The 26,884-nt window shown below is 36.4% G+C and overlaps 1 protein-coding gene across 26 annotated transcripts in view; it reads right to left on the bottom strand.

Annotated features, from left to right (window-relative positions):
* Positions 1–26,884, bottom strand: part of RIMS2 (regulating synaptic membrane exocytosis 2) — a gene marked incomplete at both ends in the record, with an annotated part of 479,054 nt that overhangs the window by 164,774 nt on the left and 287,396 nt on the right. For 24 of the 26 annotated variants that reach the window (XM_080611853.1, XM_080611850.1, XM_080611856.1 and 21 more), the window contains 4 exons: positions 5,513–5,581; positions 20,692–20,845; positions 21,440–21,611; positions 24,474–24,604. In XM_080611853.1, the coding sequence (XP_080467979.1) occupies positions 5,513–5,581; positions 20,692–20,845; positions 21,440–21,611; positions 24,474–24,604 (526 nt within the window). Of the gene's footprint in view, positions 1–5,512; positions 5,582–12,883; positions 12,911–20,691; positions 20,846–21,439; positions 21,612–24,473; positions 24,605–26,884 lie in introns of all 26 variants that reach the window. The other 2 variants (XM_080611830.1, XM_080611841.1) reach the window with 1 other exon arrangement.

Here is a 26,884-nt window from a genome sequence, read left to right as displayed (position 1 = left end):
GAGGGGGATGAAGAAAGACTACAGGGCCTTGGGGCGGATGGTGAAAGAGTCTGGGGCTCAAGTGATCTTCTCCTCACTTCTTCCATCTTCCAGTGACAATGTGGGACTGAATGGGAAAATTCAGTCCATAAACGATTGGCTTCGAGACTAGTGCTGCAGGCAGGGCTTTGGGTTCTTTGATAACAGCTGGTTTTATAAGGCTCCAGTCTGGACGATGGCACGTGGGAAAGGTTTAACTCACAGAGGCAAAAGGATGCTGGGGCATGAATTAGCAGGGCTCATTTGGAGAGCTTTAAACTAGATTCGAAGGGGGATGGGGTTGTAGCTGGGCTTGCCCCAGTGGGGCAGCACTCTAGGATTGGTGAAGACTGGGAGGCCTCCTATAATCCTAGGGTGAAATCGGTGAGCTCAGCTCCCTCCTTGAAATGCCTGTACACCAATGCGTGCAGCATGGGAAATAAGCAGGAGGAGTCAGAGACCTGTGTTAAGTCAGGAGATTATGATCTGGTGGCAATTACAGAGACGTGGTGGGACAGCTCACATGACTGGAATATACTCATGGAGGGCTATGTCCTTTTCAGGAAAGACAGGCCAGCCAGGCGGGGTGGTGGGGTTGCTCTTTATGTGCGAGAGCAGCTACAATGTACTGAGTTCTGTCCAGGGACAGGGGACGAGCGAGTTGAGAGTCTGTGGGTGAGAATTAAGGGGCGGGCAGGCTGGCAGGGGTGATACTGTTGTGGGTGTCTGTTACAGGCCACCAGATCAGGGTGAGGAAGTTGACGAGGCCTTCTACAGGCAGCTGAGAGCGGCCTCACAGTCACAGGCCGTGGTCATCGTGGGGGATTTTAACTTCCCTGATGTTTGCTGGAAGGACTACTCAGCAACCCAGCCACCGTCCAGGAGGTTCCTCCAGTGTATGGATGATAACTTCCTCATGCAAATGATGGATGAGCCAACCAGGAGAGGAGCGCTGCTGGATCTCATCCTCACTAACAAGGAGGGTCTGGTCGAAGCAGTAAAGGTTGAGGGCTGCCTTGGTTGCAGCGACCACGAGATGGTGGAATTCAGGATCTTGTGTGGTAGGACCAGTACAATAGCAAGTAGAATTACAACCCTGGACTTTAGCAGGGCAAACTTTGGCCTTTTCAAGCAATTGCTAGGGGAAATCCCATGGGCAAGGCTGCTTGAAGGTAAAGGGGCCCAAGATAGTTGGTTGACATTCAAGAATTGCTTATTCTGAGCTCAAGATCAGAGCATCCCGACACGGAGGAAGTCAAGGAAGAGGGCCAGGAGACCTGCGTGGCTAAATAAGGAACTGCTGGGTATGCTCAAGTGGAAGAGGAGAGTTTACAGGTCATGGAAGGAGGGGCTGGCCACTCGGGAGGAATATAAGGCTGCTGCTAGAGGATGTAGGAAGGCAGCTAGGATGGCTAAGGCCTCCTTAGAATTAAATCTGGCCAGAGGGGTCAAGGACTGCAGAAAGAGCTTTTTCAAATACACGGCAGATAAAACTAACACCAGAGGCAATGTAGGCCCACTGATGAATGGGATGGGTGCCCTGGTGACAGAAGATACAGAGATGGCAGAGTTATTGAATGCCTTCTTTGTCTCAGTCTTCTCTGCCGGAGGCAGTCCTGAAGAGCCCTGTACTCCTGAGACCTCAGATGAAGTCAGGTCAATGGAGCAGTTTCCTTAGTTGATGAGGAATGGGTTAGAGACCAGTTGAGCAATCTGGACATCCATAAATCCATGGGTCCAGATGGGATGCACCCGCGGGTGCTGAGGGAACTGGTGGAAGTCATTGCTAGACCACTCTCCATCATCTTTACCAAGTCTTGGGAAACGGGAGAGGTGCCTGAGGACTGGAGGAAAGCAAATGTCACTCCAGTCTTCAAAAAGGGCAAGAAGGAGGACCCGGGTAACTATAGACCGGTCAGCCTCACCTCCATCCCTGGGAAAGTGATGGAACACCTTATCCTTGGTGCCATCTTAAGGCATGTCAAGGATAAGAGGGTTATGAGGGGCAGTCAACATGGCTTTACCAAGGGGAAGTCATGCTTGACCAACCTCATAGCCTTTTATGAGGAAATAACACGGTGGATGGATGATGGCAGAGCGGTGGATGTGGTCTACCTTGACTTCAGCAAAGCATTTGACACAGTCTCCCACAGCATCCTCATAGCTAAACTGAGGAAGTGTGGTCTGGATGATCAGGTAGTGAGGTGGACTGTGAACTGGCTGAAGGAGAGAAGCCAGAGAGTTGTAGTCTATGGGGCGGAGTCTAGTTGGAGGCCTGTATCTAGTGGAGTGCCTCAAGGGTCAGTACTGGGACCAGTATTATTTTATATATTCATCAATGATTTAGATGAGGGAATTGAGTGTACTATCAGCAAGTTTGCTGATGACACTAAGCTGGGAGGAGCGGCTGACACGCCAGAAGGCTGTGCTGCCATCCAGTGGGACCTGGACAGGCTGGAGAGTTGGGCAGGGAATAACTTGATGAAATATAACAAGGGAAAGTGTAGAGACCTGCATCTGGGAAGGAACAACCCCAGGTTCCAGTATAGGTTGGGGAACGACCTGTTAGAGAGCAGTGTAGGGGAGAGGGACCTGGGGTCCTAGTGGACGGCAGGATGACCATGAGCCAACACTGTGCCCTTGTGGCCAAGAAGGCCAATGGCATCCTGGGTTGTATTAGAAGGGGGGTGGTCAGTAGGTCGAGAGAGGTCCTCCTTCCCCTCTACTTCGCCCTAGTGAGACCGCATCTGGAATATTGTGTCCAGTTCTGGGCCCCTCTTCTGGAGAAGAGGAGACTGAGGGGTGACCTCATTAGTGTATATAAATATATAAAGGGGGAGTGTCACGAGGATGGAGCCAGGCTCTTCTCAGTGGCAAACAATGATAGGACAAGGGGTAATGGGTACAAACTGGAACACAAGAGGTTCCACTTAAACTTGAGAAGAAACTTCTTCTCAGTGAGGGTGACGGAACACTGGAACAGGCTGCCCAGGGGGGTTGTGGAGTCTTCTTCTCTGGAGACATTCAAAACCCTCCTGGACACATTCCTGTGTAACCTTATTTAGGTGTTGCTGCTCCGGCAGGGGGATTGGACTAGATGATCTTTTGAGGTCCCTTCCAATCTCTAGCATACTGTGATACTGTGTGATACATGTGAAAAGAACTATTTTAAAATCTTGTCAAAAATCACTTTTGTATACTTGTTTAAATATATAATGTTACAAACTTTTCTGACAGTAGTTAGAATAGAATACACATATAGCTAGACAAAAAGACACTGAAGTTTTTCAATTGGTTTCTCATTATTTTCTTCAAAACCTGTTCTGTTGATAGAAACAACATTCTCTTGTGTAAGACTAAACTTTATTAAGCTTGTCTAAGCAGGGTAAGATCCAAGCCACTAGAAGTGATAGCTTTTATGAATAAATATTTTAAGTTTTTGTCACCAGCTTATCCAAAGATGAAGTCAACTGATATCATGGGATCAGTACCAGAGAAGCTATATGAAAAGGTGTTGTGGAGAAAGAGGAAATCTCAGCTTCAACCAGGGACACGGCAAAGGCAGACACCATACACCTTTCAAATCTGTCCAGGCTCATGCCATCTGAGGTGGACTGCCAGGAATGCTGCTGCGGGACCAGCGTGGTTATGACTGTGCAGTGGCTCTAGTGTCAGAGTGATCACAGTGGGTGAAGATTGTGGAGCCAAGGGGAGGGAGACCAAAAGTGAGGAACTGCTATATATTTATATACATTATGCTGTATCATGAGGGTAGATCACGAGAGAGCAGGAGAGGCCTTGAGGGGAGATCATGAGGCGATTGTGAGGGAAGATCATGAGGAAAAAGGAAGGGTGGCCATGAGGGGAAATCATGAGGGGATAGAAGGGTGACCATCAGGGGAGATCTTGAGGGGAGATCAGTTTGCCTTTAGTGACATGGTTTACTGGTGGGCTTGACAGTCCTAGGGTAATGGTTGGACTCTTACCGGTCTTTTCCAACCTAGTTGATTCTATGATTCTAAAGATTTCATAAGATCAAGAAAGATCCATGGATTTCACAGAATATTAGAATGGTTTGGGCTGGAAGGGACCTTTAAAGGTCATCTAGTTCACTGCTGAATAAAAGTAAATTAAAGAGGAATCAAAAAAGAATTCTTGCTCTTCTTAAAGGTTTCTGGAGTTTAGTTTGAAAAAGTCCAGTACTTTGAATAAGTCTTAATTTTATGGAAAGGATCACTAAGAGTACCTTGCAGATGTCAGCAAACATACAGTATATGGCAGAAAGAAAAAGAGCAAAGTGAAGTGTCATGTTAAATAAAACCTGAAAATACAAATGAAAGAACTGGGGTAAGTAAGAAAGAAATAAAACAAAGAGAGACAAACTGGCTTCATGCAAAGGAAGCGTATATTTAAACCAAGACTGTGATGAGTCTGCAAATGAATAAGATAACCTTAGACAAGAGAAGGATGTGGATGATAAGACAAGGATAAATCAAAAGATTTGCAAACATACTGACAGCAGCACAAAAAAGGTAATAAATAAATATTTCAAAACCTAAGGAACATCAAACTTTCCCACCCACACAGCCAGTCTGAATTAAAATGCAACTAAGGTGCAGAATTGTCAGAAGAAATCCAAAAGCTGAAAGATCTTAAAGGAACTAAAGCTACATCAAAATGCCAGGAAAGGGAAGTAGACTCATTCACTGAACTGTGAAGACCATAATTTTACAAATTGTCAAAAGATGAATTTATGAAATGATAAAATTTTAAATCCAGTTGTTTCACAAGAATCCTGATGATTCCTGCAGATTCAAGCACCTGGTAAAACTTCTGCAAAACTCATTACCCTTTTCTAGGACAATACAAGGCGTTCAAAATGGTGCCATACTGGTCTCATCCAACCTAAATGATTCTATGATCCTAAATATATTCTCTGCTGTAGTCAGCAAAAGTATATGATTCTCTGATTTTACTGTTTTCAGTTATGATTACAGTATTATCTTTTCTCTTAGAAGAGAAAAAATACTCTTTCACATGACACCTTTTATCACAAATACTCATTAAACTCCCAATTCCAATACTTAGTAAAACAGATTATCTTTCAGGGTATTTCCCATCCTCACTTAAATGTTCAGGTTTCAGACCTTTGGCAGTGTTGCTTCCACCATGAAGTTTTAAAGGATATATCAAACACAAATGTCTGTCAAAAAAAAAAATCAAGTAAACACTTCCTCACATGTAATAAAAAACCACTTTTGTACTATTTTTATCATTTTATAAAAGCAACAAGGAAATCCACACATTGATTTTTTCCCTCTGTTACTAATTTTTGTTGTTAAATATGCATTAGCCATAATACTTACTTGTGTCTGTTGGAAAAACACACATAGTTTCGACTTATTTTTCACCAGAGGAACATTACAAAATTAATAATAATAAATTATATATAAGAATGACTTCTACTGAAAAAAGGAAATTTAAAGGGTAATACCTGAAACAACACCGATTCCATCATCGCAGTCATAATCAGAAACTTCACTGTCACTGATTCTTTTGGACCCTGAAAAAAGAAAAAGAATCCAAAATGTATTGTTTATCTTCCTGTAAGTTAAAACTATCCTCAGTCAATAATACATAAATAAATGTAAGGATTTCATACTAGACAATGAAGCATTAATATAAGCATACAAGGAAAATTATTTTTGTTGTATTATTGTAACTGTATTGGTGTACCAACTATTTTCAGCTAGATGTTTAATGTAACATACAATGAAATGCTGAAATACAGCTCAGCAACATTGCTTTTATGAAATACTTTCATATACTTTGTTCCTGTATGTATACATTCCACGTAGAAACTGGCATCACACTGTTCATCTTCAAAGTTTTCACATAAAAGACACCATCCTTCCCTAAAGTCTTTCAATACCAGAAAAACTTAATAACAGCAGTAATATTTAACTGAGGTAATATTTTCTTTAGGGTATTAGTAAGCATTATCAGAAGAGTCAGCTTCACACATAAAGAGTGTCCTGAAAAACAAAATCTCTCTGTGATACCTTAAAGGAAGCAAACTATTAAATGCCCTACAAGAATACACCTGTCAAAAAGGGTAGAGCTTAGCTGATTAAAGCAGATTCCACATCCACAATTAGAGCCAAAATGTAGGTCATGTAGGACAAATACATGTGTCAGTTTGTGTTTAGCTTAATTTTACTTCTGTCTTCTGTGGCATCTTTTCAACAGCATTTGATTGCTGACATCAGGATTAAGCACTAGCATGTGAATGATAGTTATTCATTTACTTGTTTTAAATGTGAAAATCACTGTCAGCAAGACAGTGTGTCTGTTCTAATTTTCTGGCCACCTAAAAATAGGTAACTAGAAGGTAGGAGTTTTAATATAATTGTCACCAAACCTTCAACCATGCGCAAGATCTTTTTATTCCTACCACAGGATGGTTTATTCTGAAAAACATACCCACAAAAATATCAGTAAAAACTGGGAGTAAACCTAAGAAGTCCAGGAACAAGGCAGGATTTATGTTCTGTCTGAAGGACTGGAACAGAGGATCCCTACCTGCCTTTCCCAATAAAAATCTGGGAGAATAAATGCTAAGAGGATATTTGACAAAAAAAAAAAAGTTTCTGTTTAAAGAAACGTTATGCATTATTTGTATCGTAAGAAATGCTGTTGTTTGTCAGACTATATAACATCTGTCTACCCACCAGGGAATAGTGAGAAGCTCTTCTTTAGTAGAAAGAGTGTGCTAACAAGATCTGTATGGAAAAAGGCTGCAGTTACATCCTTCTAGCTTTCAGCAGGTAGGGGTCCTGGCAACTGAGACTTTTCCTAAGCCATCCTGTTTACCATAACTCATTAATCAACCCATTCTCCACAAATTCATATAATTTCTTTTTGAGTCACAGTATTCTCTTGGCCTCTATAATATGCTATGCCAGTGAGTTCTGCAGTTTAATTCTGCATTATGTCAAACAGACTTCCCTCTGTATTATTTCTATTAAATTATTTCAGACAACACCCTCCAAGCTTCTGTGTTCTCAGAAACATGAATCAATATTCCGTACTCCTCCACAGTTACCACTTGTTATGAACTGAAATATCATTGTTTAGTTCCTTTGCATAAGCAAACTGTTCTTATTTCTGATTGTTCCTGCTGTATTTGTTTGTATGTTTTGTAGTTCTTCCGTGTCTTTCATAATAAGTCAGAAGTGACTGCAGCAATCAAGATGTGGGTGTATGAATTTATAAACTAGACTGCAGACTATTTCTTTTTGGATGAAAATTGCTCTGTAAAAGTTTATTCTACTAGTGTGTGGCTACTACTACACTACTAAAGTGTGATATATGTTAATTATTGTTATTTAATTGCAGTAAGTTGGGGTTTTCCTCACAAATAGGAAATTAAAATTAGTACAAAGAAAGCCATGCTTTGGTTTCCTGTGCCCTGAAATTCTTACATGGTCGAATTATTAGTTCAACTTATTATAAAAGTTTAGAAATAGCCATGCTACAATGGATGGGGAAAGGTGTCTTTGAATTCAAGAAATAACAAGAGTAAAATCTTTCTCTAAAACATGAAATAGCAAGCGATCACAATTAGCACCTGAGACAACCTAGAAGATGAGGGCAGGAATGAAGGAAAAGGTTTCAGCCTCCTCATGGATTTTCTGAGAATCAAGATTTCTAAAAGCACATAAGTCATAACATTCTCATCAGGACAATATTCAATCTGATTATTTTCTTAATTATAGCATCACAGAGGCCATATGAAAATCTCTTTTGCTTCCCAAAGAATGAGCGTCCATTCCACCTGTGATGCTCTTCCTGCTTTTCAGGAGACCCCAGTGAGCAAGAAGGAGTAGTTGCCATTCTCCTCAGCCACTATTTCAAAATCAGATGATTAAATAAGGACATTTGTGATCAAATGCTAAGCAAGAGAGCCCCACTAATCTGGCTTGGATTTGGCTGGGATCTCTGGAGCAGAGGAGAGGCTGCAAAAAGAGTGCCCAGCAGAGCCATTCTGGACTCTGGTAACCCTGGTACTGATCTGGCAGAGGGACTGTGGCTGCTGTGCAAAGATACCAATAACAGCACCCAGGCTGTATCAGAGAGAGAGGACTGTAGAATGGGAAAATGGGGGTAACTGAACAGTTTGCTGATGCTCATCACATGGATGCTTGGAAAGGTTTGTATCACGAAAGATGTGGGGGTTTTTTGAGGACTGACTCAACTATGACTTGAATGAATGTCATTTACTCATCATTTAATTCATCCTTATGAATGAACCTAATTAATTACAACTGAGGTTGCTTATTACTTATGTTTATATTTACAGCTAAGTACATCTGCTTTAATGTATTTTTAGAATATTATATTCTGTATTCTGAAGAAAAAATTTCCAACTTTGAGGATGAAAATAGCCAGCTGTTGTCACAGTAGGCTCTTGCCTCCCCAGTTGCATAGCTAAAATTGTGATCTTGTAGTCACAGGATGCATCCAACAGAAAAGAGAGAATAAGCTTTAACAAACCACAGATATAAAAGGCAGGGCTCTCTCTCTCTTTGTCCTCTCAAACTGCATCCAATCTTTTCCAGAATATCCTAATACCTCAACTTCAGATAATCTTCCAATCTTGAGACCCTTTCCTCTTTTTATACTCAGATGTCTGCCTTCACTCCCATCCAAGCTGCAGGGAAGAGCTGGGGAATAGGGAAAGTGAGTAGGCCAGGACTGAAACCTGCCCTGAGGTTAAGAGTAGAGACAAGTAGAGTCAAGGGAAGAATCAGATTTCAGTGCCTTCTCCAATTGTCTTTGCTACTGCAAAGATGAAGGTCTCTTGTAATAGCTAACATCCCTTAAATATGTCAGCTTTTTCTGTAAAATGAGATATGAAGCTTGTTGAGATCAGATCATCTATTCTATTTCCTCAAGCAGAGGCTACCTTAAGCCAACTCTAACTACTAACAAATTAAACCAACTGAAAAATATTAATGTTTAAGTAATATTTCACATTTACTTATAAATGTAAATTAAAATGCTAAGAAGTCAGAAGAAATATAAACCAGAATTAATTACTCAGTTTTATCTTTATAAATCAATGTTTTCAGGAAGGACTGAGGAAGGAAAGCATGTCAATTAAATATGTAATGCCAAGAAGTGCTGCCTGAAATATGTAACTTCTGCAAAGGAATAAAGTTATATTTATTTAAATATATTATTTTTATATATATCTTCCACTAACTTCAGAAATGGAACAAATTAGAAAGTGCAGAGGTTGACATCATATATAGAACTGAGTATTCAAAATACCAGTATAATTTTGAAATTAAATTTTAATTTTATTAAACTAAGCTGGTAGCTTAGTTTAATATTTCTTACAATTTTTGCAATAGTAATTTCATCTGCTATATACTAATTTTAGACAATAATTTTCTTTTTAACCTACTGACAATGTAAATGTGAAGATTTAGGCTTCAGTCCCACTTTAGCCACATATTTTCAAAATACCACTTCATTATCTAAGCAATTTGAAACACTCATCATAAAACAGTGAATGAGAAGTTCATAGTTTGTCTGGAAAATGCGACAGTGAAGCCTCTCAGAAACTAGTCTAAATAGACATCGTTAATGAAACATTTTAATGAATATTTTAAAGCGTTTGACAAAACCATTATAAAATATGATATTTATTTCAAGAGCAAGAAGATTAAATCCATTCTATCATAAATTCAAAATTCAATAAAGTTTACGCATGTAACACCTGGGATACTGGGTGCATCAAATAAATGCATTGATCCTATATATAGTTTCCATATAATTAACTTTTCCTTTGAGGAATGGCATTAATTAAGTCTCACTGACATTGCACTGGAATACAGCTTATTAATGAAACATTCTTAGGGCTATTATTACTATTTTGTCTGATAACTGGCTGGTAACAGAGGGTAAATATGGACTTTTGAATGCCTTCCACCAGGACTGTTGGTTATTAAAGTTGCAGACTGAAGGCAAAACAGAGCCTGTGCTCTATGATTAGCTAGTGAGAGCTACATAAAAAATGCCGTAATTCTACATGACCCCATCCCCAGTGAAATAAAAAGATATATTATCATAGAATCATAGAATAGTTAGGATTGGAAAAGACCTTAAGATCAAGTTCCAACCCCCCCACCATGGGCAGGGACACCTCGCACTAAACCATGTCATCCAATTCTTTGGCAAATTTTCATTTAATAGCTTTAAACTATCAATGTAACTGTTTTCCAGGGAGAGCTTATCTCGGGGACAGTGGAGAAGCTCCCCATCTGAACTTGATCACCCTCTTTCCCTCCCACACCTACCTACCTCCTTCCCTACCACTGATACACAAGCTACCATCCCACACAGCATGACAACACTGCAAGAGTATAGACACACTAAAACTGGAAGCTTACAACATTTGCACTGTAGCTTTCATTGCAGAGTTTAGCAAAAACCCCACCACCTAAAAATCATTAGGCCCATTATTTTCAATTTCCAGTTAAAAGTACTTTCTATTTATTTTTTTATTATTTTATTTTTTTGCTTTCTATTAGGCATGAAAATAATTTAAAATACAGTAGTTTCTTAGTGTAAAAACCTGTCAATTTTCCATCTTCATGGCTAATAATAAAGTAAAGAAAAAAGTGAGGTGTCTTATATAATTTTATGAATCATATTTTTTTTTGTTAACTTTTTACAAGCTTCAGTGTTGGTCGCCATGAAAAGCTTTAACAACTTCTGAATAAAAAAATACGGAAATCATTGAAGAAATTTTTAGCTTCTTCTTTGGATGTCCCAAGCCTGTCACTGTTTTAAAGGCACTTGGACAATGCACTTAACATGCTTTAACTTTTGGCCAGCTCTGAAGTGATCATGGAGAAAGACTAGATGACTAGATGACTCTTGTTGGTCTCTTCCACCTGAACCATGCTGTGCTATTTTGCTTCGACAGAATCACATTTCTCTCCGTAACAACATTGCAAGTAACTGGAACTCTTCCAAATGAATTAAACTACATGTGATCGTAAACATTTTTCTGCAAAGCAACTAAAATCTGTGGAGAGCTCTGAAATATTTTCTGACATCCACATGACAACTAAAGTTGGAACATAGTGGTGATCAACTCTATAATTAATATACAGGGGAAACAATGCAAGATATAATACCTCCTGTATTTCATATATTGTCCAATACTACTTCTGATATAGGCCTCAAGAGAAGACCAACACAAGAAGTTTAAAACTAGTAAAGCCTACTACAGCCAACCAATAAAGTTGCCAGAACAGACTAGGGCAGGGGACAGAATGAGAGAAAATTAAGGTGAGTAAGCTTAAATACAGAAGGAAGTGCCAGATTTACGGCTCAGGAATTCTCTGTTTTTCTTGTAGAGGAATAAGAAAGCAACCGAGCTCCCAAGCTGGGAATCCTGATCCTTACAGGAAGCTTTTACAAGGTTTTTGTGGACTCCCTGGGGGAACAAAGGGTAGTGAAGCATGCTTATCAGCTCCTTCCCTGAAGCTCACAGAAAAGCTTCACAACCACTTAAAGTAACATAGCATTGCCTGTAATTGTTCTGTGTTCAAAGCTGACATATAAGCAACCCTAAAATCAGTCTCACAACAACTGTCTTAATAATGTGCTCTCTTGTATTCATCCAGTCTGTGCCTGAAGGTTCTTAGTGTGAACTAATCTCTTATGGAGTCCTGCTGTCTCCACGCCAATCTGTCACTTTATCCTGCTGCAGATAATAGGGGCTTTTTTAAAGTTTTTGACCAATTTCATCTACATTGACAGAGGGGTAGAAATACAAAAAAGTAATTGAGTTCCTCCAGATCTTTGAAAATGGATAGAAGAGACACAAATCAGAATCCCTTAATGAAAAAGAAACACAACATAAAATGTGTGGCTAATCCATACATAGATAAATCCACAGTCACCACAGCAAACATAGTCTATTCCAATGTTCAGATATCATAAATCATGAGAATAATGTGAGATTATTTCAGGAGAGAATGGAACAGAAGAAACATGGGAGACTAAAGCTAGCTGTAATGGAAATTGAGTTTTATTATTACCACTCTCAAGAAACATTCTGTGGGGTTTTTGTTTCTCGCCGCCATGGTATTGGAACTATTTTCTTACCAATGTGCGTTTCACTTTTTAAACATAACTAAAAGATAATTAGATGAACTAATTCTCAACGAGATTCCCATAATTAAAACTGCTGGAACTGCAAAAATTCCCACATGAAATGCACTACAACATTTAAGCTTTTAAAAAACTGTACATTATTAATTTGTTTATATTTAATTAAGGCAAACTTCTCAGATATAGCAACTGGATTTGTAAGTGGGGATTTAAATCAATACGAAACTGTAAAAATATGTATCAGTGCAAATACCTATTTTGCCAGTACTTCACTTACCCACCCCATGTCTGTATTCTAAAAATACTTACACTATTTCTCAAACAGCTGCAATACAACAGAGTTCCTTTTAATATAACTTAAGCAAAATAGCATTTTCTTAGTATAGTTACTAAAGCTCACTGCAGATTACCTACCAAGGCTCTACCTAGACTAAAGGCAGGCAAAGCAAATATAGTGCTATAATACTGCTCCAATATCAATACAGAGATATGAAGATAAATAAAGAAAGCCAACAAAAACCTACAAATGAAAAGCGGACAATAAAAGCCAAGAAACATTTAAGCAATTTAGCATCTGCACAATAGGTAGCAAAAGCACACCAATAAATTACCAAATTAAAATCTGCATGTATATGGAAACAATAAGCATTTCTGCATGCTGGAAATTTACCTGAATTATATGAATATAAGCCTTTATCTGTAAAACAAATATTGAAATGAAGTAGTGTCAGGGAAAAATACATGAATCAATACATGTAACAGGGATGTTTATAACCTTAAACTTCCATTATAATTGCTGCTCAAAACTGAAAAATTTGATACGGTAGGCCACATTGATTCAAAACAATAAAACTCAAGCAGCTAGAAGAAATTAAACCACAAAAATGCCAATCACTTCTACACCAACATTTATACTTAGTAGTCACAGCGGACTACTGGAGATATTGCAGTCATTTCCAATTCTGAAATAAAAATGCACATTTACTGTAAGCAAGTGTTTAACTTTCTAAGGGCAAAATATATATTCAACTAGGCATATAATACGAGCTGCTACACTAAAGTTACTGCACACTGCTATGGGCACCTCAGCAGGAAGTTATTAGCAGAATTCTCCTGAGATGTAGCTACAACTGCTACTTTAAAAGCTATGTTCCAGACAATCCTCTGTCTCCAGCTGGGTCTTGATTTCGTAAATATGTACATACATGAATACCATATCTACATATCATTGTTACCAGTGAATTTAAGAGTCTTGTTGTGAGCACAATTAAATACTTGCAATACCTGATTTATTGTTTGCATTCCTTAAGTCTGGCTGGTTTATGCATTTTAGCTTTCCATGCAATCATACTAGTTTTTCTGAACTTGACAATATAATAGTTTGCAAATATCTGGACAACATCAGAAATGTGAATTGTTACTTTGTGTTTGCAGATTTTGTAAACGGGACTTCAATAAAGTAGTATGAACAAGCCCGGAAGTCAAAATAACATGAATAATTATCTTGCCATTAGCAAGACATTATGAATGTTTTTAGTCCTTTACAGTATTATAGACTGACAGTCCATGAGTAAATGACGCATCTCAGGTGACAAGATGTAACACTGTTAGAGACAAAATAAGACTTTCAATTACTTACTTGCCAACTGATTCTGTGAAGAATTCACTGGGTGACTAGGTATCTCCTAGCCACACTTTTTCTGACATCCAGGTACTAACTATTTGAATATCTAGACCACATCACTAAATCATCTACTATTCACAACTTCTAAATGTTTATGTTTTCAAATTGGGTTTCTTAATAAACATAATTTTCATGCTCCAGCTCCATAATTCCATTAGGCTATACAGTTTCAGAGGAATAAGAGGGTATTGTTTAATCATTTACAAAGTTTTAGATATGAGTTTTACTGCATAACTTCTCTAATATTTGTATTCCTTGGTATTAATCTCTTCCAGTTACAAATTTCATGCAAAACTGACTCTTCTTTGGGTAAAAAATTAAGAAAAATGGAGTATGAGCAAGTTTTCCTGTTTACTCCAGCAACATCAGAAAGCCACAAAAATCCACTAACACATTCTAGAAATTGATTACATAATTAAAAATTATGGGCTTTCTGAATTTAACTTCTGGAAAGATCTGTAAAAGTGTAGAGCTTCTTGAAGAGCACGAGAATATAAAAATACTGCAATTATAATGGGAGTGAGGACTAAGGAAGCCATGTTTGTTTCTGTATGGTTACAACACAGAAAAGTCAGAATAGTTTTAAACCTATCTGAAAACTTCATCAGAACCATCACACTGCTATATGAGAATTTATTATGCCTCAACAACAACAACAAAAAAATACACACTACCTTTAGCCAGAAAAGGAAGCTACTATATGGACCTACAACTTTTAGAATCTTTTTGAAGGACACCTAACTTGTTATTTATCAACTGCCTAGCAAGGTTGCTTTACCCTATCTGCCAAGTTATTTCAGCAAAGAACACTGCTTTTCTTTTGTCATTATATGACAGAATAGTAATTTAATAACATAATTCTATCAAGTAACCAGAGCAACAATGTTATAAATAATCAAATTCCCTTAAACTGCTTCAAAACAGGTTTTAAAGTATTTTTGTAGTTTAATTAAAATTGTTTAAAGTTTTTTTAAAAAATTTTCAAACAGCATAGAATTAATACCTTAAATAGGTTTATTTTATTAGGAAAAAGAAAAATACTTTGATAGTTTAAGGCCTTTTCAGACACCCCTGTATCATGTTAAATACCTTTTAATTAAAGTATTTAATAAACCATAGATGAACCATAAATATTAGAAATAAATCATAGGTGTATAATAAATATAGTACTGGTGTATATATCCATATTCTGTCAACAAAAGATTTATGCATGCAATCAAAGATAACATGCACAATGCCTGTGCTCCGTAAAAGAAAGAGAAAAATTAAGGAAGAAGCATGAAAGAGAAAAAATAAGTGTTATTTTTGCTGTCTAGCATAGAATTCTTGTAATACATTCATCACGCACAGTCTGTGTCACTGACCATAAAATGCTCCATATTATAATTTGAAGAGTCACTGATGCATGTTTCCACTACCTACTAGTGAACAGCATTATTATAATTCCCTCAAGTAAGATTCAGTGACATTGATTTAAAATCATCCTACTGACTTACCAGATTCCAAACAAACTAAAAGAAATCGCCGAGACAGCAGGATCCTGATTCTGCAGTAAAATGAGACTCCACAGAGTTACAAGGAAGTCAATTGCTTTCATTGGACAAGTGGGGTTTGAAATGCAGGGCTCAGATTTCACAGGGTAAATTTTCAGATACATTGTATCATTGTCATTAATGATTTTTGGTACTACCAAATGTATTTCTTAAATGCTTTATAATGCAGACTTGAAAATTTTAACTTTAAAATTTTAAAATAATAGAAGAGAGGGCTTGAATTAGCAGTTATAATATTCAATTCATCTGTGATTTGATGGTACAGCGATGGAACTTTCAAAGAAAATCCCTCAGCACTGAGCAATGACAAATCCACCTAAAAATATTTTTCTAAAATTAATATGCAATGGTGTTGTTTATTTGTGAATTCTGTCTCTCAATCTGTTTTTTCTAGTCAGATGTAATAATTTTTAGCATTTCCCCAGAAAAAGTAGTTCTGACTTGGAAAAACGTAAAAAGCTGACAAAAGCAGATGACAAAAACCATTTATGTGATGCAAACACCTTGCTGATGCAATATAGAATATTTTATTCCCATATGAATGAATAAATACAATTCAAAAAAGGAACATTATCTGTAGTTTTTTGCACAATATCCACACATTATTTTGTAGAACGCAACTATTATTAATTTTTCATCCCCACAATTTAAATAATAATTACTGTAATTTTTCTTCTTCCAAATTTTTTTATATGCCTTAAGAATCATGAAACTTGGATGGAGTAATCAATGATGTTAATTCTAAAAGTAATGAAATTCAAACACCCTTTAAAAGAAAGCTACTTCACGGACCATTTATTTGCAATAATTTTGATCCTGACTGATTTTTCTGGTGTTCAGTTCTTGAAAAAAACACAATTTGATTCATCATTTAGGACACTTCTATATGTTGATTTCTAAACACTGTAATTTCTAAAATCTCTTAGACCTTGTTTTCAGCAGTTGATCTTACATAGATTTACTAGTAATCCCTTACTGAGGATGCTCAAATTATAAAACTTCCCTTTGCTTTTTCAGACCATATTGTACATTCCCAAGGAAATTAAAAGCTCTTCTTCCACTGCTGTACATACCTATGCGGTAGCTAGAGACCTGAAAATGTCTGTTTCTACTGTTACAGTCACATTTCTTCCCTTGTTTGGGCACTTAGCTGTTGTCTGCACTGTACACTCTCTGTGGTATGTAGATCAGTAATTTGGACAGCTTGGTTTTAAAGTTGAAAAATCTTAGAAAACTAGCATCAGATACTTTTAGTCCTAAATAATCAGGAAATCCTTAAAACATTTGAAGTAAAACAAAAATCTGCTTCTAAAACATATTCAGAGTCAGTATAAAACTAAAACTAATTGTTGCTCTTTATAATGCATTATATCCCAGTATTCTTTGTCAGCTAAACAGTACCAGCTGAAACTACACTCTGCACACATTACATGAACATAACTGTAGAAGATTGAATGTCTCAGAACCAATTTGATGCCTGTTATCTCTATATTCTGGGCTATATGGAGAGGAAGTATTTTTTGCTTTGTAATCCCATAGTATAAAGCCTACTTGATTTCTGTATCACTTCTCAATAAATAGTAATACTAACAACTTGCATCCCATTGAGCTTTACAACTATGAACACGACATTAAAATGACACTGCAGTAAGCCTCTTACCTAATGTGAGATGGACCAATAATACTGTGGCCTAACCAACAACAGGAATTCCCAAATATTCTTTTAAATAATCTTTAATTTTCTGTTTACAATCTCTTTTCAGAAGCAGTAGAAAAAGAAGTTCAGTTGGTCTGTAATTCTAGTTAATGCTGTCTGCAGTTCTTAAGGTAAGGCTGATTTTATGTCAAACTTTAGAGAAAATGAAGTAATTTTTAAAATTCACTTCAGAAGTTCAGCACAATAAGTAAGATAGTATTCAGTACCTCACATTTCACATAAGAAAAAGTTTAAAATATACTCATTGGTAAGAAATAGTCAGTTTATGAAAATCTGGACTATAATTAGCTGAACAACCTAGGAAGCCATAATTCTATGTTCTATATTAGTTTCAGTTTCTAAGTAGATTTATTTCAAAAATATAAAGAAAAAGCATCATTAGTGAGTTAATGGATTGCATGGACTGGGCACGAGAAGGTGGACAGCTGGTTTAGATCAGTCTGTACCACAACATAATGCCTACTCAAAGTTATTGAGCGATAAATAAATGCAGAAACTAAGCTACTGTCTCTGAAAGCTGGTTCCTAAAAAATGGCATATGGGGCTCTGTGGGAAGCTTGCACTTTGCTGCTGGCAATCTGTAAATATAGGAATTCAGTCTTCAGAGCTGACAGCCTGCTCTTCTCCAGGAACACTATAATTCAGTGATGTTAAAAAGAAAAGTAAGTAGTAAGTGTAGGTGGTTCTTTTAAACTACCTTTAGAGAATAACACGTAAGTATTGTCTTCAATTATAATATTTATAGCTACTTGGCAATCATGAGGATAAGAAAGCTTAGATGCGTAGATGTGTATCTATGCAAACAACAAACAACCTTGTAATTCAAAATCTCTCGTTATTTCTTACACTAGCAATTTTTTGGGACATGCAACAACGTACTTCATCTTGCAATCACTATCTATACATAGAGGTACCACAAAAATGAACAAAAGGTGGGAGGACTGAAGTGCTCAGGTTTTCAGCCCCAGAAATTGAAATCAGCCTGCTGTGTAATAGCACATTAAGTGCTACAAGATGTGCTTTGAAAAAGATAGACAAACTTGCTAGACATGTTTTCTCTTCATTCTGGAGAACTTTTCCACATTGTTGTAATATGCCACTGGGTAACACGTTTCATATACAAGAGCTATTACTGAAGGACACAAAAATGCTTCAGACACAAAACCCCAAGATACTGAGTTTAACTTGACATTCTTTTGAAACCTTAAAAAAACCCTAAAAGAACCAGACTTCTATATGTTATTAATATATTATAAATATTTTACTTAGTGCAGGCAAACAGTCATACGATGTGATATCCACATTTCACCAGTCCCCTGGTGATGACATTTAGGGTGGGAAGAGTTTTTTGGAGGCCATCTGGTGCAATACCCGTTTCAGCCTTGGCCAACTTAATGCTTATGGCTTTGTACAGCTGAGTTCTATGCATTTCCAATAGGATATTCCATCATTTCTCTGAACACCAAGAAATACTTTTATTTCCATTTCAGAGGTGTGACACTAATTTTAAAATAATTTTATCTTTTAACTTCTAAATGATTCTGCTGCCTTTGCAGAACTCTGACTAGATGCTATGTTTCCATTTGAATGTCTCTCCAGTCCCTAGAAAGGAGGGATTTTAATTTCAAGAGGCCTTGTTCTGTACATGCAAAAGTATCTGTTTAAACTGAAAATTATTTATGACACACAAGGATTCAGGAAGTGCATATATTAGCAGGACACTAGAGAAAATCCTTCTTTAGGGGATCCCGATCTCAGTATAAATGCAAATAGCATGATTTATTGTAGCAGTATGTGAATTCTCCAGCAACCATAGTGAACTTCTGACATTGCTTATTTGGCTGAAATGTTTAGAACCTCAAGTTGTCGAAGACCGTTCTGGGAACAGCCAAGCTAAATCATAGTCAGTGAAAAGCAGAACTTCTTTTTAATAAACATGGTGAAACACTAAGATGTCCTTCCCTCTACTTTTCCAGACAGTCATTTAAGATTGTTCAGTTGAACGCATTCAATATTAACATTAGTGTTAGTATTTAAAAAAACTTTCAAATTTTGAGTCAATATCATTAAAAAGGTCTTTAGTCAAATATTACAACAATCCTTTCCAAATAAAGCAGTTACACTTTAATTCATTCTTCATAGCAGTTATTTATTACATAGGCAGGAATTATTATTGCAGGACTGAACATTTCCTGAAAACCAGAAGTTCACTAACTTCACATACAAACAGATACTGAAATGTCTAGCTGGTCTGCAAAGTAATTTTACATGGAAAATTTAACTTCCTAAAATGTATTTCAAGGTGGTCAAAAAGATAGAAGAAAAATAATTTTAAAACTTTACTTGAGCAACAGTCATGGTACTTGAGATGACTGAAGAGAACTGAACTGAAACAGAACTTTTACCTATTAACTATCATTTCTTTCCTTCTTTTGTGGATAAGAATTATCTTACAGCTTGAAGGCTATGCACTGTAACTCTCTGTTAATGTATCCATCTCAGAATATTATGATATGGAGCATTTTAATACTTCTCACCATCCAGTGCACAGACACAAAACCTGTCAACTACATGAAATACTTAGATACAAGGTATTATTTAATAACAGTCCACATAGAATAAATGAAATATCCAAGCTTGTTTGCATGGCTAAACATGCATATATTTCTGTGAGTTTGTGTGTAACATATACACAAACAAACTCATATACAATAACTCAAAAAAACCCTAAGAATTCTTAGAAATATGTTTTGGTTTGTTGTTTTTTTTTTTGTTTTTTATTTCTTTAATATCAGTGTCAACTGATATTTTATATTGTTAATTCAGTGAAAGATAGCTTTCAATCATTGACAATACTGAACAGTTAAACTAAAGAAACAAAGTTAAACTGGAGAAACAAGTATTAAGGAAACAGATCACTACCTTTTACTATTTCATTTTTATGTATCTATTTTTATTAGCATATTGCATATACTCTATTTTCAAATTATCTTCTAATAACATCAAACTACTATGGAGCGAGTATACCAGACTTTAAAAGAAGAAAATTCCATTAAAAGTAATTCCATTTGTGAATGTTACCACGTAAAATAGAATCAAAACAAGCCAACAGGTCATGGTATTAATTTAGTCACAAATTATGGTAAGTACAGGTCACTTTATTTTTAAGAAGTATGAGAAAGGTCCTGCACATTCAAACAATGAAATTATAAACACAGTATAGAAGATAGGACCTCAAGATAAAAACAGCACATTATAAAACACCAAAACAATTTGCTCAAGCTCAGTAACAGAATTGGGTAGTCTCATTAAAAAAAACACAACAAAACAAACCTGTTGTATTGCACAATGTTCAATATTGCCATTTGTAGCATTGTCAGACTATCAGTAATCATAAATGAACTAATTCATACCAGCTACAAACAAACATACAAATTCTGACAGCTTCCCATCTACAAGAATTTAATACACTTTACATATTAATTCAGATTAACTACACACAGTGAGGAAAACTAGCAACCTACTTTGTAACCTCCGTGTGGGACTCTCTCCATGGAGCTGTCTGCGTGGCAAGTATGGTGAGGGATGGGGAAGTGGCAATGAAGAGACATCATGTGTTTGAAGTTTGTACCAGTGAGGCTCATCATCTAGTAATGCAGTCTCTAACTCAATAAGAATCTAACAAAGAAAAAAAAAGTTAAAAGTAGGAAAGCATTACATAACAGAATATTTTACATAGCTATTTTAAAATACAGCTATTTAAAAAAAAGCTATGTTCATAAAGTTTGTTCTATTATTTGCTCATTGTTAAGGACTTTGTCCGAATTTTTATAAAACTCTTCCATTTAACATGAAAGAAATTCCTGTGCCTTTTACAACCCTAAATGTACCAAAAATCTTTCACAAAACCTTCATTACCTTATGACATTCTTTACACCATTCAAATATCTTGCAGCAAGTAAGCATCAACATTCCAATATTTTGGTAATATATAGCTGTGGATAATAGGGATTTTTAAAGAACAGTTCTAAAAGAAATTGAAAAACCTTGTGCATGCTGTTACTGAAACAGAAAAAACAGAAAGAATCTCATAACAGTACTATGTGATAAGTGCAAGATCACCATTTGTTTACTACTAAGTGAAATAATGACAAATATTCAACAATTTAAACCAGGTTTGCTTTGCTACATTTAATCATTCTTGCAAAAATACTGTATCTAGACATGAATATGTGAGCAACTGTGTTTCTGTAACTACCAATAATTGTATACCTCTCCTAAAAATTCACTTTCTTCCTCTCGAACTCGTGCTTGGTCCCAAAGAGTAATTTCTAACATTCGTTCTCTAAACTCTCTCCGATGAACTGGAGAATAAATGAATGTCTGATTCCACTTAGGTTCCAATGTTTTCTTTACTGTTTTTGTTCTTCTTTTATTTTTATCACTGAAAAAAAAAACAACCAATCAAAGATTAAAAATATTCAAAAGATCATTGTATTGTAATAAGCATATCATGGAAAGCAGGAAATCTTAAATCAACAGTACATTTTGTAGTATTACGGACACTATAATCTATGTCAGGATTAGTCCTTTATTATAAAATAAAATTCAGCTCGTATATTGAGAACAATTTATGACTTCATATTAAAAAATAATGTTAGGTGATTTCCAGTTCATGTGCCAATTCTAATTTTCAGAAGTTCCCTGAAAACCAGAAAAGCTTTAATATGTTTGTTATGAAACCAGCATCTTATAAAGCAATATATATATAGTGGTTGGACTTGATAATCTTAAAGGTCTTCTCCAACCTAGCTGATTTTATGATTCTGTAAATGGCATTTCCATGAGGCACAGTCTGACAGTAGAACATGTAAGCAGACAACATTGGGTATAATAAAAATCTGCATTTCAGATAAGCTAGCCAGCGGGTTCACTCAGACTTCGTCATACATTGGCTGACTCAAACTGGAGAGCAGGAAGGAGCAGCTGGCCCACGTGAAGGAATGGTCAGGGAGCTGCAGGTAGTGTGGGGCCTTCCCCATAGGGTTTTCCTGAGCAATGGCTCCATTGCTGGGAAACCAGAAGCCCTGAGAATGAGTGATATGTTTTATTCCAGCAAGACTGGAAGCAACAGTGTTCTCAAAACAGCTCCCAAAATCCTTTGGGTCACCCCAACAAGCCACACAGGTTGAAGGTGGCTCTCTCCTACAAGGTTGGCCTTATGTTGTGGAGCCTGGTAAGGTCTCTGTGCAAGGCTACCATGGAACTTCTGGCTCTGGCTCCACAGTGTTGTTGAAAGCAATGTGTTTTGCAGAATATTTCTGCTTGAAAGAATTAATATTTTCTGATGGAGACAAGTTTCACTGGAAAACACCCACGCTCCTTCTACTGAGAATACTGATGACAAGAGTTCTTATAACAATGCTTAATTTTAAACCTGCGGATTGCTGCATACTGCAGCTGCATACTAATTTATGTGAATTTTTTAATAAGGCAATGCAGATACTCTCCGTTTACAAACACTCGCAAGTGCAATGTAGTTATCTCATTTCTGAACTGTTACCTAGAAGCTGGATCAAAATATTAACTAAGAAATAATATTTTCAGACACATTATTTAAACAAATAATGTAATTATTTCTATTATACTAGAGATTTGTTTGCCCTTGAGAACTGAAATACGTTACATTGGACAAGCTTTTCCAATGAAATTTGTTTAATCAAAGAGAGCTCAGTATCTTCATCTAATTAAACGCTTGACTTATTTAAGTGCATTTTACCTCTGGCACGTTTCCTTCTACTACACAAGAAATATGTTGTTGCTTACTTTGCTTTTACCTCTAAGAAAAGGAAAGTGAATTTGTATGTCAAAAAAAACGAAAATAAACCATAAGAGCTCCATAAGACATTCTTACATAAGTGATAGAAAACACATGCAACAATTAAAGAAAAATTTCACATAAATGGGAAACACTAGTATAGCTTAATAAAATTTACTGTTATGTAACTTTTTCTATCTGTATACTTGAATTATTTAATTAAATATTTTTCTTCTATGTATTTTTAGGTATTACAGCTTTCATTGTGAAACATTCTGAACGCAGACATTTTTAGTAGCTTTATTAACCTTGAAAAAGCAGATAAGATTATTTAAGCAGACCTAGTTCTCAGTTTAGCACAGCTTCAGCATCTCCAAACACACTGCAGCAATCTGAATAACTAAGAACCTAGTCAAACAGTTCAAATACTGGTGAGCCCAAGACAATCCACCTAAAATGTTATTGTCATCAATGATATAGCAAATTATACAGTCACAGCAAAATTTCTTGTCAACCTTTGGTAAACAGTGAAAATGGAAAAGCAGTGTCTTTCAAAATCCTGAATAGCTTTGTTTCCTGCTGAAGTCAACTAGTACTGGAGATAGTTAGCATCTTCCTAGTTTAGCTACTAGGAAAAGCAAAGGATGCAAAAATATAAACTGTAAAGTTACATCGATCTTTTATATACTAAGTCAGGTTAAATCTTTGAATAATTTGGTTGATACGCTACAAAATAAAGCCAAACATGTTCCTTTACTGACACAATCTTTGGAAATACCGATTTAAAAAAAAAAATAAAAATATGTGCAACACATCATTTTGTTTGCTGTTCTTCTCACTGCCTAAGTTGAAATGGCTGAAAATCATGGACTAAAAAATGAAGGAACTATTCAGGAAAAAGGGTCCCTATCACAGTTTCATAGTTTGATTTTCCCTAAATGCATATATAATGCCAGTCCACATTAATATCAGGCCTGTACTTTATGGGAAGTTTTCAAGGTGCATCTGGGAAATCTCGGCTGAGTGGCCTATTCTGTGATATGAAATCTATGGGTTTCAGCTGCCAAACCCATTCCTACTTTGTTGTGTAAACACAGGGCAACACAAACTGCTGGACTGATCAGTCCAGAAATGTGTGAATCTAACTTCGTAGCACTTTATTTGCACTAGGCAGGAATAAGTGCCAGAAAAAATAAGGATATTATAAGAAACTAATAACATTCTTTGCAAATAACAGATCCCCATGCAATGACATAGATTTACCTTTCCTTTTCTATTCAGTATTGAATAAAATCTCCAGTGAAAGTCAGTATGTGTTTAGTGTTCAAAGACACACTGCTGTTACATAGCATGTTCAATGAAGAAATTCCAAACTGTAAGACTTTTCCATATATATATATATATATATATGTAAACTCAGCTACGTATGCCGTCTGAGTATCAGACAAATTCTTTCTCAAATGCTCCTTGTCTTTGTGTTCACCCTACCTTCTGTCTGGAAGAAAGTAAATTTTAACATAAGGATTCCTTGGCCTCCCATCTTCCCTTGAAGGAAGATCCTTTGCTCCCAGTATTGTCACTATTAACTGATGACCAACCTTGTCATACCACAGTTTTATCTGTAATGAGAAAATATGAATTAATGAACACATTTCAACAACAAATTATCATATTAATCCTTAAAACCAATTTTGCTCATAAGCTTCTATTTATATTGGTTACTTAAACAGAAAAGATCATGTTCTACTTTGTATTTATAATAAAGCATACAAATAAATTAATGCTATAATAGCTTCAGTATGTACCAGGAGTTACTATTTTTAAAAAAATCCCTGTACAGTAAGTACATTATTTCATACTAATTGTTTTTCACAAAGGTTAGGATTATTCTCTCTTGGCAATGATACTGTATTACCTGCATTACTGATATATGATATTCATATATATACATTTCTAAGAAGTTTATGCACAATGAGTAAATTAATTTTTCACGTCCTGTTGTGCTGGAAAGACTATGGGATAAGACCATAAATATTTCAAAACTCTAAACATTTTTCAAGATGCAGAGACTCATCCTGAAATTATAGAAGCCTTCCAGAAATTGTAAGAGAGCAAGGCCCAGTAGCCCAACACTCTTCACAGTCCAACTCAGCAACAACAAGGCAAAACCTACTCTTACTCATCTGTAGAAATTATTATTAATCAGTATTAGACATGGTCTGCTATCCTGTTTAACTAGCTGCTATTTAGCTATTTCAGTTTGAATACTATAGGCGCAAATACATTATTCAAGGAGAAGATATATCTATTTTAGAGCATGGAAGGGGGACATGGTGCAGTTAGGACCAAGCCTTTCCAAATAGCAAGGGAGTCACTACATAGTAGTACCAATGTAGTATTAGTAACTACAGCTGACAGGGGAGGCTCTCTTCATGGAGAGCTTTCCATGACACAGGACAAATTAGAACATTTAGAGGAAACACTGTTCTTGACTGAACTTACAGGGATCAAAGAGGATAACGCCCAACTACATGATCAACCAAAAAGTGCACTTTTAGGCATGAATATGCCGTGGCTAAGGTAAACAAAGCCAGGGGACAGTGCCCATCTTGCATTGCTTCAGAGACAGGGTCTCCATCTGCTGTCATAGCTCTTCATCTTCAGCCTTTCAGTCACTTAAAGAAAGGTCTTGACACAATTCTCAAGACTTTTGACCCACCAAGAGGCTGATTTCCCTAATACTTGGGTAAGTGAGATTACACTGACACACCAACTCCACCAGTGGTGGCAGTGTACTTCTTCCTTCTGCGTTACTTCAGATCTTGCAACTCCTGTAGCCATCAGCCAGCAGTGATTGAGTACATACTAAAAAGGGAGGATACCTGTTCTCTATTTTCCTGTCATTAACCCTACTACTGATTTTACAAGTTTCTGGTACCAACAGATAAAGGGCTCTAAAGCAGAAAACTATGTGAGAGAAATTGCCTTTGATAAGATTTAAGAAAGTTCTAGATGCTGTTCCTACATTCCTGCAAAGCAAGGGGCTTTGTCAGTATTTTTTCTACACTGAGAATTTATCTGGACTACTAGGTATCTTCATCCAGCCACAGATAACAAGTAGCAAGCTTGGCACCAACTGTGTAAATCCAAAGCAAAGTTTTAATGATCTCTGAAATGAGAGTCAACATAAATGTTCTCTAACACTAAATGCACTCTGACACTAAAGGAAGCTCCCAGGGTTCCCTAGGAGTCCTTTGGCAAAAGACAGTCTTGGCTAATCCAACAGTCCAGGGGTAGTAGCACTAAAGAAAATATTCATCTGCTTTTTAGGAAAAATTATCCTTGCTGAAGCAGAATGCAACATATATGTGATCCAGATACTATTACAAACTATTACTAAGTGAAGATGAGATAATCAAGACACGGGTGCCAAAAATATAACCAGAATTATGCATTCATATCTAAGCTAAGTATTTCTTCACTATATTTGTTTGAGACCGAATTTTTCCAGAAAAACTTCAGTAAAAATGTTTGAGAATTACTCTAAGCAAAAGGTTAAATCATCTGACACCATTTCTTTGAGATGCTCTAACACCTGTGGTTTAGAACAAGAACTCAGATTCGTGCTGACTTACACCTTCTACTTTTCTCTTGGAACTGTGAAAAAAAAAAAAAAAAAAAAAGGAAAAACTTGTACTTAATGGGCATATTTTCTCTGTAATTCAGCTTGTTACAGGATAGGTCAGGAGGCAGAATCATGAGTAGAGGTGAATTCTCTTGTGTGTTCACACTGCTAGCACTCCAATATATACAGCACATGCACTTGTAAGGCAAGAATTCATTTGACTTGGATGCAAAGAGAAGAAAGGAAGAAACTGGAAGTGAGAGAATGGACAAAG

The sequence above is a fragment of the Psittacula echo genome, assembly GCF_963264785.1.
Source record: "Psittacula echo genome assembly, chromosome: 2".
In the NCBI taxonomy this organism is placed as follows: domain Eukaryota; kingdom Metazoa; phylum Chordata; class Aves; order Psittaciformes; family Psittacidae; genus Psittacula; species Psittacula echo.
Note: the sequence above shows the minus strand (reverse complement) of the source record. Positions and strands in the feature narration are given on the sequence as shown.